The sequence below is a fragment of the Penicillium bovifimosum genome, assembly GCF_028826915.1.
Source record: "Penicillium bovifimosum strain IBT 22155 chromosome Unknown utg000005l_segment0_segment0, whole genome shotgun sequence".
Taxonomy (NCBI): Eukaryota; Fungi; Ascomycota; class Eurotiomycetes; order Eurotiales; family Aspergillaceae; genus Penicillium; species Penicillium bovifimosum.
In genome coordinates this window covers 3,739,184-3,751,801 of record NW_026622714.1, presented here as the reverse complement: position 1 = coordinate 3,751,801, position 12,618 = coordinate 3,739,184, and the positions used below count along the sequence as shown (strand labels likewise).

At 52.8% G+C, this 12,618-nt stretch overlaps 6 protein-coding genes across 6 annotated transcripts; 3 read left to right on the top strand and 3 right to left on the bottom strand.

Annotated features, from left to right (window-relative positions):
- Positions 1-150: 150 nt before the first annotated feature.
- Positions 151-2,641, bottom strand: N7515_006619 (tRNA methyltransferase RSM22; the record flags this gene model as incomplete). The annotated part of the gene is given in 2 exon segments (XM_056667363.1): positions 151-613; positions 633-2,641. 2 exon segments carry the CDS (start codon positions 2,639-2,641, stop codon positions 151-153), a joined length of 2,472 nt encoding a protein of 823 aa, XP_056520959.1.
- Positions 2,642-3,117: 476 nt separating this feature from the next.
- Positions 3,118-4,311, bottom strand: N7515_006618 (uncharacterized protein; the record flags this gene model as incomplete). The annotated part of the gene is made up of 4 exons (XM_056667362.1): positions 3,118-3,498; positions 3,572-3,877; positions 3,937-4,122; positions 4,246-4,311. 4 exons carry the CDS (start codon positions 4,309-4,311, stop codon positions 3,118-3,120), a joined length of 939 nt encoding a protein of 312 aa, XP_056520958.1.
- A 632-nt stretch (positions 4,312-4,943) lies between these two features.
- On the top strand, positions 4,944-5,874 carry N7515_006617 (SUR7/PalI family protein; the record flags this gene model as incomplete). The annotated part of the gene is made up of 4 exons (XM_056667361.1): positions 4,944-4,956; positions 5,015-5,312; positions 5,374-5,556; positions 5,610-5,874. 4 exons carry the CDS (start codon positions 4,944-4,946, stop codon positions 5,872-5,874), a joined length of 759 nt encoding a protein of 252 aa, XP_056520957.1.
- An 875-nt stretch (positions 5,875-6,749) lies between these two features.
- N7515_006616 (ribosome-associated complex protein SSZ1) lies at positions 6,750-8,549 on the bottom strand (the record flags this gene model as incomplete). Its single annotated transcript, XM_056667360.1, has 3 exons — positions 6,750-8,311; positions 8,362-8,398; positions 8,454-8,549. The coding sequence occupies 3 exons, from the start codon at positions 8,547-8,549 to the stop codon at positions 6,750-6,752; spliced, it is 1,695 nt and encodes a 564-aa protein (XP_056520956.1).
- A 415-nt stretch (positions 8,550-8,964) lies between these two features.
- N7515_006615 (exosome non-catalytic core subunit RRP40) lies at positions 8,965-9,900 on the top strand (the record flags this gene model as incomplete). The annotated part of the gene is made up of 1 exon (XM_056667359.1): positions 8,965-9,900. The coding sequence occupies one exon, from the start codon at positions 8,965-8,967 to the stop codon at positions 9,898-9,900; it is 936 nt and encodes a 311-aa protein (XP_056520955.1).
- A 680-nt stretch (positions 9,901-10,580) lies between these two features.
- Positions 10,581-12,595, top strand: N7515_006614 (MYB DNA-binding domain protein; the record flags this gene model as incomplete). The annotated part of the gene is made up of 2 exons (XM_056667358.1): positions 10,581-10,662; positions 10,719-12,595. 2 exons carry the CDS (start codon positions 10,581-10,583, stop codon positions 12,593-12,595), a joined length of 1,959 nt encoding a protein of 652 aa, XP_056520954.1.
- Positions 12,596-12,618: the final 23 nt, after the last annotated feature.

The window sequence follows — 12,618 nt, the reverse complement described above, 5'->3', positions numbered from 1 at the left end:
CAGAGTGAGGATGCTATATTTACATCTGTAGAATTGCGAGAGTCATAGTGTACAAAATCCGGTGCCAAATCCCGCCAAATGCTGCCAGTAGTGAGTAGTATACATATATTCGAACCTTCGATATCCAAAAAAGCGCCAAAGCAACGCCAACTATTCGTTGACAAGCTTCTTAGAAGCCTGACGGAGCTTCTTCTTATCATTATGCTTCTTCCAACTGGGAATGTGCTGACCCCTCTTCCTGACAGGAGGTAGGACATCCGAGTCATGAACCACATAGTCCGCATCCTCCTCATCCCCCCCATTCTCATAGTCACCCTCTTCCTCAGCCTCACGAGCCTTGTTCGCCGCACGACGAGCCAGTCGCTCCTTTTTGCCCTCACCATGCCTGTCGCCAAGGTTGAGGTTGCGCGGGATGCGAGTCTTGGCCCCCAGAGCCCACAGGTCTCCCCAGTTGGATTTGCGGGCATCGCGGTAGGCCTGACGGCTGTAGGAGCGCGGGACGGTCCAGCGCTCGATCTTGCCGGCGGGTGTGCAGAGGTCGAAAATAACGTGACCGCGACGCTTCATGGGTGGGTAGATGGCGCGGGGGGAGGGCGAGGGAGTTGAAGGCTGGCTTGTTTGGAATTTCGGACTCCTCTGCGTCCTCGAAGCCCTCAAATGCCGCATCTGTCGCCTCGGCATCTTGGCGAATTGATTGATCTTGTCGGAGATCTACGCCACGTTGCACGGCAAGATAACTGAATTTGAGATCTTCGTGATTGCGGTCTTTTGCACCCATGATGCGCTGCAAGAACGGCGGGCGAATGTACCGCTGCTCGAAATGACAGAAGTCCCGACGGCCCTTGGATGGGCCGGCTGAATTGTGCATCGGGCAGGTTGAGTGGTTGGTACAGGGAGCGACAATCATTCCACGCTCCTTGGTGATGACTTCGCGTTGGTCGGGGTCCTCAAGGAAGTTGTCGTATTCGGTCGACCCGGGGCTCGCAATATGACGCTTGAGGAGCATTTCACGAGCACCGGAGATAGCCTCGAAGCCCTTTTGGCGGCCCTTCTCAAGGAGAATAAGAATACCCCCGTTAGGGTTCAGAAGCGCCCACAGGTTCTCCACGTGCTGCTTGCGCTCATATTCTTCCTCGAGGCCGAGAAGTGAGTGCGGTGCGATGATGACATCGTACTGCTTACGTTTAGGGGCACTGCGCGAGTCCTCGATTGTGGGCTTCTCGCGTACATGAACGTAATCAGGTAGTCGTGGGAGGAAGGTAGTGTTGTCCAGCATGGCAGCAGCGCGCAGCCGAAGCGCATCGGAGCCCGTCAGCACGGTCGATCGTCCATAAGGGATGGGCTCTCCCTCGGGATGATCGGGCACCATGAGCTCCCATTCTGCGCGAATGACATCTCGCCAGGCCAGAATGCCAGCACCACCGCCACTGGCATCTAGGACGTTTGGACCACCCTCCTGTGCAATCAAATTACGGATCCAATCGACTCCCAGTCTCTTGCGAATCTCCACCATAACGCTGAGCGTGGAAGCATAGATCCCGGGGTACAGGGCTGCCAAGTAAGTATTGGCCTCCATTTCTCCCATTTGACGCTGCGAAGCATGGAGAGGAATAGGGAGCTGCGGTAACTGGGCACGTGGAGGCGCTGTTGTAGTCGAATGAGGCAAGCCTGGTCCTCCAAACAGACGGTGAGCAGTCTCCGACATATGTTTGTTGGAATATTCGGACAAAATGACCGAGATAGGACCTGTAACGGTATCCTTTGGCAGATGAATAGTGCTAGGATCAGTGCCATATTTGCCGTCAAGGGTACGCGGATGCGTCCTTGGTGCAAAGTCGGGCACTGCTTCATTCTCAAATTCTTCAAGCATGATTTCGCCACCCAACTGTTCTGCCACTTCCCTCGTCCGTTGCATCGCGATTGTTTCGCGTTCTTCCGGAGGGACATCCATATCATAGGCGACTGGGATATCAACTTCCACGGCAGATTCTCCCTCGATATCGACTTCCTCCCAACCTCCTTGTCCGTCTTCGCGGAGCAGGCTGAGATCTTCCTCCTCCTCGATCATTGTTTCGACTTCCTGCCGGATGATGGGCTCTCCGTACAAGCGCGCGTAGATTTGAAGTTCGGCATCATTCAGCAATCCTTCTGGTACCTCATCTCTGAACCGCTGTTTGATCATGTGTACCCATGACTCTGCGGTGTGTTCGTCTCGCTGGTCGAGTAGGTCGGAGAACTCTTCTCCCTCGGCCCCCTCGGCCTGCTCGCCCAGGATTTCCAGTTCCTCGAGCAATTGTACAATCTCGGCTTCCTTTTCACTGATTCGATCGATTAAGACATTGATATCGTCCGGTTCGTTGGATTCGGTAGGCTGGGGGCGCGAGTCGTCGGAGGCCGGGCCTGACACAAACCGCCGTTGAGGCTGGCATTGCGCTGCCACGTATCTGGGAGCGTTTTTTCGTTGCGCAAGAGCGCTAGACACCACCAAAGGCGACGCTTTTCGGGAAAGGGTGCGCCGCTGTGTTGTCAAAGATCTAACAGGCCCGCGGAGCTGTCGCGATCCAGAAGGGCATGCAAAAGTGCGAAGCAATTCGCACGATTGTGACCGACTGGCCCCTGACGCTGAAGACCTAGACAGCATTCTTGACGACGCCGAAAATTTGCAGCTGGAGGCTGAAAGAAAAAGAGAAATGAAACTTAAGGACGGGCCTAAGAAAATTGATGCCAAGGAGACCCTGGGCCCATCACAAACTGCGGGCTTCTCATTGGCTAACCCAGTGCCCCATCCATCGGGACCGGTTTTAGCCTTCCAAGGTTAGAGTTAAGCATCTACACAGTAGAAAGTATACTGACTCATGAGTATGGTTAACATCTCAACTGTCGTGCATTGCGAGTATATTCTTCATAAATATACAACTAGAAGGCCTAGTCGCGGTCTCCAGACAGTTATGTTGAGCAACGGTTCATACATCGTCTTGGAAAAAATTACTTCGAGTGGCAAACTGCTCCATACTGCCATGGTTCGTCACTAGTTCGAATTTATGTACAGTATCAAATCCGCCACTCATATCAAAAGGAAGTCTACCATCTTCGGCAGTAGGGTATCTATGTGAGTCACTACACCTCGCTTTCTGTATCTTCATTGCCCATGAGCACTCGCAACGCAGCCACGCACCGCAGCACTTCATGCTCCAGGGCCGTTAATTTGGCCATAACCGCCATCAGACTAGGGTCCTGGCTCTCCACCCGGACCTTCTCCTTGACGCGTACTGCCTCTCCGTGCCATTGAAACAGGTCGTTAGCCTCGTCATGGGTTGGCACCCGTGAGCCGAAGATTCTGTCTCGCAAAGAGAATCCTGTCAGGGAGATATCTGTGGCAAAAGCGGTGGGCGCATGATTGAGCGCCGCAGGCTCTAACGTTCGAAGAACGAGGATCAACGCGGAATCTGTGATGGAAAGATGGAAAGAAAGATTCGACGGAAGGGGAGGGTCAAATATCTGTTCACGCAGCAAACGTCTTATTTTTAGCACAATACCACCGGTAGACTTGAATCATAGATCTCGAACATACATTTTCACTAGCGCTGGTATCGCACCAGTTCCCCCTTGTCTCGTCTCCTTCACCCTTAAGCATATGTCGTGCCTCGCTGATTGTCTCGTGCAGAAGGTGTAATTGGCCGAAGATGAAACCTGCATTGAGAGGGTCGCCTGTCCATGTGCTCACGTCCACAATATCCAGGCTTTGCGCCACGAGGTCTCGAATGGACACGAGCTGCCGCAGCACAAACTCCGGGCCTTCGGGTGACTGCGACACGTTCAGTCGGATGCTAGGGGCACCCCGAGGAGGGGGCAGCGATGCAAGACGGAGTTGGATGTCCTAAACAAAGAACTTAGTTGCCTATTCCTCGCACTTAGGGCATGTGACTTGATACATACGCCCTTCACCAGCTTGGTGCCCACTCTAGTCACGAAGCCCTTCACATTTTCCGACCGGAGCGAGGACAGCACCAAGGTAGACCCCGGTTCCTGGGGAGCTAGGAGAGCGGCGCATTCTTGGAGACCTTCCTTCAATGAGGCAAGTGAGTCCTGCAGCGAATGCAGCAGCCACTCAAGCTCCTTAGCCTAAGATAAAGATGTCGGTATAATATACTAAAGAGGGTCCACTCTCACGATTGATAGCTACGAGCCAACCAGGCCCATGTGGTAGAGTGATCGCCTGTAAGGGTCCATATATGATTTACGTACCAGCGCAGTATCCGCTTCACGGTTGATCTGCTCTGCGGGAAGTGGGGGATATGCCCAGGTCGCCATTGCAGGGGGCAGGTTCGTATCGGACACCCTCGGGAGGTCTGGGGGAAGGACAGAGAATCACAGAATCGTTGGGCAGTCAACCTTGGCAGGTCAAGGCCCAAAAACCGGGCAAGGAAGAAACTTTAGATTGGATGATCCACGTCACTTTCTTTGAAGCCTAAGCCAAGCTCGATGTGATTAGCTGCGATTAGCTGTGAGTGTGCTGTAACGTTGTCTCGGCCAGCGCGCTGGTTCACTTCGTCATGGACCGCGAGGCGCTAGCCTAATTAAGTATAGCGTGGATAGTAAAGTGCAGACTAAACCACGAACGGCTAGCCGAACAGGTGCAACTATGACGTTATGAGGTTGATGTTCTCAATTTTGGAAAGAACGACTGAGAGAGAATGATGCTCACTCGTCATTTCATCACTCTGGGGTTAAGTTCCGGATACCCCGGCTACTTTTATACAACCCCTTTAAACCAGCTCGTGCTTTCCCTTGAAAATTTCTACACTTCTTCCTCGTCCCTCGACTCTCCTTGAATACTAGACCACCACCGGTACCACCCCAATTGCTCCAGACATACGAGACATCCTCTCGAGAAACGAAAATACCAAATCAGATATCGTGATCTGTGATAGGGATAAAGCGCCATGAATCTCAGCAGTACGTCAATTGGTCCCTGACAACACTTTGGTGGTATCTCAATCTGACCAATCTATAGGAGCATCCTTGGGCTTCTTGGGCCTGTTTTTCATGGCCTCGGCCATCTTGCTGATCTTCCTTACTTTGTTGGGAGGTGCACGCAATAGCAATCCGCTGAATCAGATTTACTTCCTCCAGGCGGACACGGGGAATATTCCAGGTGCACCCGCAACCTCGCGTTGGACCTTCTGGAACCTCTGCGGCGTGACGGCGAATGGCAGGAATGACTGTGGAACGACGCATGTGGATTTCCCATTCGACCCCCCGAGCCACCGTAACTTCGACACTACCGAAAATGTCCCTCACCAATTCATCGGGTAAGTTGTGCATAGCCTTCCGCGTCATCGGGCTGCGCTAATCATAATTACAATGTAATAGTACGAACCACTACTTCTTGACCTCGCGGTTCATGTTCCCGTTCATCATTATCGGCCTGTTCTTCGCCGTATGCTCCCTGTTCACTGGCCTGCTGGCCATGTGCACCCGCGTTGCCAGCTACCTCTCCGGTCTCTTGGCCTGGATCGCTCTGACTTTCCAGGTCATCACGACCTGTCTCATGACGTATGTACCACTGCAGTTGGGTGTTATAAACACTATGCTAACTATTATGACAGCGCTGTCTTTGTCCAAGGCCGCCGTGCATTCAGCCGTAACGGCCAAGTCTCAAAGCTGGGTGTCAAGGCCTTCGCATTTATGTGGACCGCATCCGCCCTCCTCTTCCTGTCATGCTTGATGTACTGCCTTGGTGGCGCCGTCGGCCGGAAAGATACCAGTGGGGGATACAGTGGACGCAAGGAGCGCCGTCGTGGTTTCTTCTCCTCCCAGCGTAACGGCAGCGTCAAAAGCCAGAAGCAGGAGACGAGCGCAAACTACGCTTAAATGGATGCGCCCTCACTGCCAAAGAGGTACATTTCCTGGCTTTGACAAGCACCAGACCCGAGAATACAAACCCTCGACTCGAACCCGTCGATCTCCGGGTCAATCGAACACTACTTTGTCTTCCTGCGTTGATATCCCCTTTGAGAGTTGGACTTTCTTCAGGAGACCGCTTGTCTTGGTTTGATTTCTCTAAGCTGCGCCTGGATGGCCCGGGTTCAGCCTGGAAGGTCGAACTACCACACTCCCTTGATGCTGTGACGATATTATCACGATCTTTACTAATCTAATAAATCCTCGTTTCCGATTGAGGTGGGAATTGAGCTCTCTCGATGCTTGCTCTTCCCCTTTTCGAGCTCGGCATGCGAAAGCGCGACATTTTGGTGATTTATTGATGAATCCCATGATTCAATGATTGTCTGATTTGAAGACCATGCAGGAATCTGCGTTGCCTTGTTGCGGAATTGTCTAATCTAGTTGTAATATAATTTCCATCACCGTTACTTGTCTTCGTAATTGTACACTATCAAGTACATGTATTCCCATTACCGAGTACAAACCTCATGGACTTTGGCAGGGGAATGGATCCAGGCAATGCACATTCATCGCCGAGGGCGAGAACACCATCCTAGGTATGGAATGACGGAGAAATACTATCTGTCTACTGGCAGATCAAAGTTGGAAACAAAAGCCAATGTATATTGGTCGCCTCCAAATGAGTCTATGTAAGAACGAGTAAAGAGAAGACTCCATGAAGATCAACAGCAGTATAAATCGTGGGGTTAAAAAGCAAATCACAGCCTCTATCAGTCATGCATGCATCATCACACCATAAACGAAATCCAAGTCTTTTTTTATAATTCCGGAGAAAAGGAAACTTAAGCGGAGCCGTTGATGGCACCACGGACGGCGTTCTGGGACGCGACCTCGCGGACGGCGATCTGCAGACCAAGATCGGGATTGACGTGAACCATGACCTCGATCTTGCTGCCAGCCTTGACGCCCTTGACGGCGAGCTCGGCAACGGGCTTCTCGGTCTTCCAGACAATCTCGCGGATCTCCTCCTCCTCCTCATCCTCGGAGTCAAAGTCAGAGTCATCCTCATCCTTGGCGGGCTTCTCCTCGGCCTTGGGCTCGGGCTTGGTGACCTTGATCTCGCGGGCACCCTCACACACACGGACCAGAACGTCGCCACCCTCCTTGGGGGCAAAGTACTGGGCGATGCGGCGGGCGGGGAGGGCGGTCTCGGCGCCGAGGAGGGGCTGGAAGGTGGTCTCGGTCTCGGAGGTGAACTCGACACCGATGGCCTTGGTCAGGTGAGGGGTGACAGTGACCATGGGGTGGATGGACTGCTCAATGTCCTCGTGCTCGAACTCCTGGACGAGGGAAGCCTGGAAGGCGGCACCACGGGCAGAGAGCTCGGAGGGGTTAAGGGAAGTGGTGGAGGTGGCGGGAGAAAGGATCTTGGTCTTCTCGGAGAAGATGTTGCGGGTCAAGTTGGCGATCTTGGGGGTGTGGGAAACACCGCCGGAGAAGATAACCTCATCGATGTCAAGAACATCGAGCTCGGCCTTCTTGACAACCTGCTGGATCAGGCTAGTGAACTGGCTGAAGACCTTGCCGGCAAGAAGCTCGTAACGGGTGCGGTTGACAGTGGAGCCGTAGTCGACACCGTCGACCAGAGACTCGATGCTGAGCTGGGCGTTGGTGCTCAGGCTGAGGGCCTTGCGGGTGGCCTCGCACTCGAGCTTCAACTTGGCAAGACCACGAGCGTTCTCGCGGGGGTCGGTCTTGTGCTTCTTCATGAACTCCTTGGCGAAGTGGTCGATGATGATCTGGTCCAGGGAGGCACCACCCAGCTCGTAGTCGTGGACGGTGGCCAGGATAGTGTACATACCACCGCGGCAGGAAACAACAGCGACATCAGAGCGGGTACCACCGAAGTCGGCAACGACAACCAGCTTGTCGGTAACGGTGGCCTCGGGGCGGGCATCGTAAGCCATGACAGCAGCAACGGGCTCGTGGATCAGCTGCAGAACGTCGAGACCAGCAGCCTTAGCGGAGGCAACGAGGGCCTCACGCTGGGCATCGGTGAAATCGGTGGGGACGGTGATAACAGCGGCGTTGACATCCTTACCGAGGAAGTCGGTGGCGGAACTTCTCAAGCGCTTGAAGTGACGAGTAGTGATCTCAGAGACAGTGACGGTGTTGGGTGTCTCGCTCTCGGTGTCGCGGATAGTGAAAGCGATAGTCGAGTCCTTCTGCTGGGGGTGGGCTGACTGGTGGCAAGGAGTAGGGTCAATCGACTTGAATTCCTTGCCGATGAAGTCGCGGAAGTATGCGACAGTGTTGCCGGAGTTGCGAACGAGCTGGGCCTTGGCTTGTGTGCCGTGGTACTCCTCGCCGTCGATGTAGGAAAGGATGGAAGGAATTTGACGATCTGGATTTGTTAACTCGAGTTCTCGAAGCGTGGGGCTCTAACATCATTACCTCCTTCCTCGTTGGCAATAACCTCAGCCTTGCCTTCCTATAAACTTGTCAGTCACTGTTGAATACCTCGAAGAATGTATACCACGACGTACAGGTGAAATACGGGCAATTGAACTGCATGAGTTACCAAACGAGATACCGATAGCATAGCGCTCCGCCTCAGCGGCACTGTTGGCGGCGTCACCCATCTCGAATTTGTGAATATGTACTTTTTGGGTTAAGTGAATAAGAGTCTCACGTCACGGCGTGAAAGAGGGAATGGGGGTATTCGAGGTGGTTGGAAGACTTGATTGAGCGGGGATGAAAAAGATTTTGAAGATTTTCGTCTGCCGCAAATGTGGCTGGTGCTTATCGATAGTGATTGTGGCGATCTCTTATTGACGCACCGCCACAGTCAACATTTTCCCATGGAGACTTGATGTCCATGTTCAGTATGGCTTTCAGCTTGATAGGTATGATGGCCTGGTATCTGGGGATCTTGAAGGGCTCATAGTACTCAGCATAATCGTATGCCACGTGCTAGGGCAGGAATTCATTGCCTCAGGACATTTACATTTAATGCATGGTCACGTGTGATAAGAAGCGTCGTTTTTTGCAGGATCAATGCAGTCTGTCACTCGACCTCCACAAAACAACCACAGCGATACAGCCTTGAACCTCGATCCCACGATCTTGTTGCCTCCAGGATATTACCAGCATACTTATATGCAGTCTGGCAACATGAGCGCCCCAGCCGTCCTTTTACCTAGCGATGAGGTACCTCGCGATAATCTTCCTACCGATAACTCCAACCCTCTGCGTCTGGGTCCCGGCCTCCGAATCCTTTCACAGCCCTCTTCCAAAGGCTCCGATCATGTCTTGACAGCAACACAAGCTGGTATGCTGTCAATCGACGCGAAACGAAACGCAGCCTCACTGCTTACCTTCCCGAACCGCCGATACATCCCTACTGTCAACGACTTCGTCATTGCACAAATCCACCACTCCAGCGCTGACTTCTTCCACTGCGTGATCACTCCACACACTCCACATGCGCTTCTGGGCCAGCTGTCCTTTGAGGGCGCCTCTAAGAAGACAAGGCCAATGCTGAAGCAAGGCGAAATGGTGTATGCCCGAGTACAGTCCGTGGGAGTCGGCGCCGGCGCCGAAGTTGAACTCACCTGTGTTAGCGCAGCAACTGGCAAAGCTGAGGGGGGTATGGGGCCTTTGTCGGGTGGAATGGTCTTTGATGTTTCGACCGGTATGGCGGCCCGCTTGATTCGGGCGAGCTCCGCTCCTGTTGAAAACACAGACCCGATCGAAGGGTTGGTTGTTCTCTCTGAGCTTGGGAGGAAGCTGGAGAGCTTGGGTGGGTTTGAGATTGCTGTCGGCCGCAATGGCAAGGTGTGGGTGGATTGCTCCGACGCTGCAGAAGGCGCTGTCAAGGCCACTATCGCAATTGGGCGCTGTCTACAGGAAACTGATCAGCAGAATCTTCATGCTCATGACCAAAAGAAGTTGGTGACGAAAGTCCTACGGGAATTGAAGCTTGTGTCATGATTGTGTCTGTGGATCTAGATTACTGGGCTACGACTTGCAGTCATGATTCTTGTGCTTTCTATGCCAGCATGTACACTATTAATGCATTAATGAGTATCCTGCCTGCACGTCTTCGAGTGTTGTAATGCTTTGTCCATTCTTAAAGTCGGTAGATGGAGTCACACGTTGGGCTCTAGGCCGCCTCTACATCTATATTGTGATATAGAGCTAAGAGCAACTTCTAGGTTCCGGTGCTAAGACAAATGGACACCCAGTCGACCATCTTTCTTCGTCCTATATAGCTGTACTTGAAACGCGGGTCTGAACCATAGGATGAATGCTGTACGTTGGAGTTCTGTTCTTCCTTGAACTTTTTGATAGTTCGACCATAAGAATTCTGCTTCCCAAAATAAGTATCTGTATATGCCTATATGCCATATGGCCTATGAATAAACTATGACCTAACTGCTAGTGCTGCTGAGGCAAACCGAGAGTACGCTAGCTTTGATGTCGAGTTGTCGACTGACTCAAGCTCGCCGGATCTGTTCAGGGTTTATCACGTGATAGTGCAGCAGCCCCGCAAACGCAGGCGGTCAAAGGGCGGTCAGCAATTTTGCCAAATTATCCGTTCGCGGGCCGTAAATTTTAATCGGCCTCGGTCTCTGCTTCTCATCGCATTTTCCTCTGATCTTCCCCGACACATGTCGAAAACCGTCGCCATGGGGAATACGTCATCCCAACCCGAGCCTTATCCCGTGATTCCGGATGATTTTGGAGACATTGGTTGGTTCCAAACTTCTCTAATGTCGCGTGATTCACTAACTTTTGTTATCTGCAAGTCCCCGAAACTCCTAACATTTCCTCCAAGAATGCTGGAAAGAAAAACAAGAAGAAGCAATCTCTCTCCTCAAAACCCAAAGCTTTATCAGGAGAATCTGCACTAGCCAATGGCACAACAGACTCGAGTGTGCCGAATCGTCCAAAGCGCAAGCGCGACGTCGAACCTGAGTCTAAGCAAAAGAGCAAGAAGCACCACAAATCAGACAATCAAGATCGCATCGAGCCAGCGCAGGAAATTGAACCGCTTGCTCCTGCAACGATTGTTCAACCTCCTCCCTCTCCCAGCCAGTCGACGCCAAAGTCCGAGCTTCCGGCGAAGAAGCCTCGGAAGTCTCGCAAGAAGAAGGACCAAGATGCAGATGCGCCTGTTTCTTCGCATCCCAGCGATACGGCAGTCGCCGATGAACCTTCCGCGGTGGAACACACCGCTGCCGCCAAGCGGACTCCCACCCCATACTCGCCCAACCCCGAGGGTAGCACCACGCCAGGCGGCAGGGTCAGGGGAGTCAGAGGCTCACGCACCAGAGAGAAAGACAATATGAGAATTGGCTTCTACACGCAGGACGAAGTGGAAAAAATTGAATCCTTCAAAGTGAATTTCTGCACCATGCATGGTATCTCTGGTTCTCTGTTCGATGAGATGGTCCAGCATTCCGAGCGAGGCGTATTCGGCGAGTTTCCGGTCTCCTCGGAAATAATCAGCAAAAACGACTTTTGGGACGAGATCTATGGTCTTCTTCCGGACCGTGACCGACGCTCTGTATACCGGTTCATGCGCCGACACTTCCAAGCTTCGGCGCAGAAGGCGCACGAATGGACGAAAGAACAAGATCAGGAGTTAATCGAGCTCCACGCCAAGCACGGCCCGAAATGGAGTTACATTGGTAAGCTCATCGGGCGTAGCGATGACGACGTCACTCAACGCTGGAGGAACAAGCTTGAGCACCAGGACACTATGAATCAAGGTGCATGGTCAGAAGAAGAGTCGAGGTTGTTCCTTGACGCCGTCGAGTCGTCCTGGCATACCATGAAGCCAATGCTAGGCGACGAAGCAGGCAAGGACTTCTACGAGATGAATGAGCGTATGATCCTCTGGGGCAATATCAGTAAGGCAATGGGCTACACTCGATCACGACAGCAATGCGCGGACAAGTGGCGCAAAATCGTGAGACAAGTCATGATCATGCGGGCCAATGGTCAGCCAGGCGCAGTATACGACCCCAAGCAGGCTTCCAAGAAAACTGCCAACTGGAACACAAGACTGGAGGAGGAAAGGAAGAGCACTCGATTTGTGACTGATGACTCTGACTCCGAGGGTGGTGAAGTTGCTGAGGCTAAAAAGGCCACCTCAAGCCCAAAGTCAACTCCGAAGCCCAGCCCAAAGCCCAAGAATACGGCAGAGCCTTCGCCCAGTCGCGAAGTCAATGTTGAGTCTGACCATGGAGTGCAAGGCGAGAATGAGCCTGGACCGCCTGAGCCTGCCAGCAAGGCCAAGAAGTCCAGGTCCAAATCCAAGCGCAAGCACACCGAGGAAGTCCCATCCGCCGCCATAGAGGAAGCCCCATCTGCCCCCATAGAGGAAATCCCATCCGCCTCCTCTCCTACCCAAAAGATTATAGAAGAGATAACGCGCGAGAAGGAGCGACGGGAGAAGGAGATGCAACAGCAGCAAGAACAAGAAGCCCAAGAGGAGGCAGAAAATGCCGGACGCAAGGATCGCAAGCGGAAGAGAAAAGATGAGAAGAGAAGGAAACGCGACGAGCGAGAGAACACCGTCGCCGCGGCAGAGGCCAACAATGCATCTGATAGCGATGCTGAAGTCCCCGAGCCCGCGAAAAAGAGGAAAAGTCTTAGGAAAGCCCAAGCGGCTCTCTGAAGCAAGGGTCACGGCATCCTCAT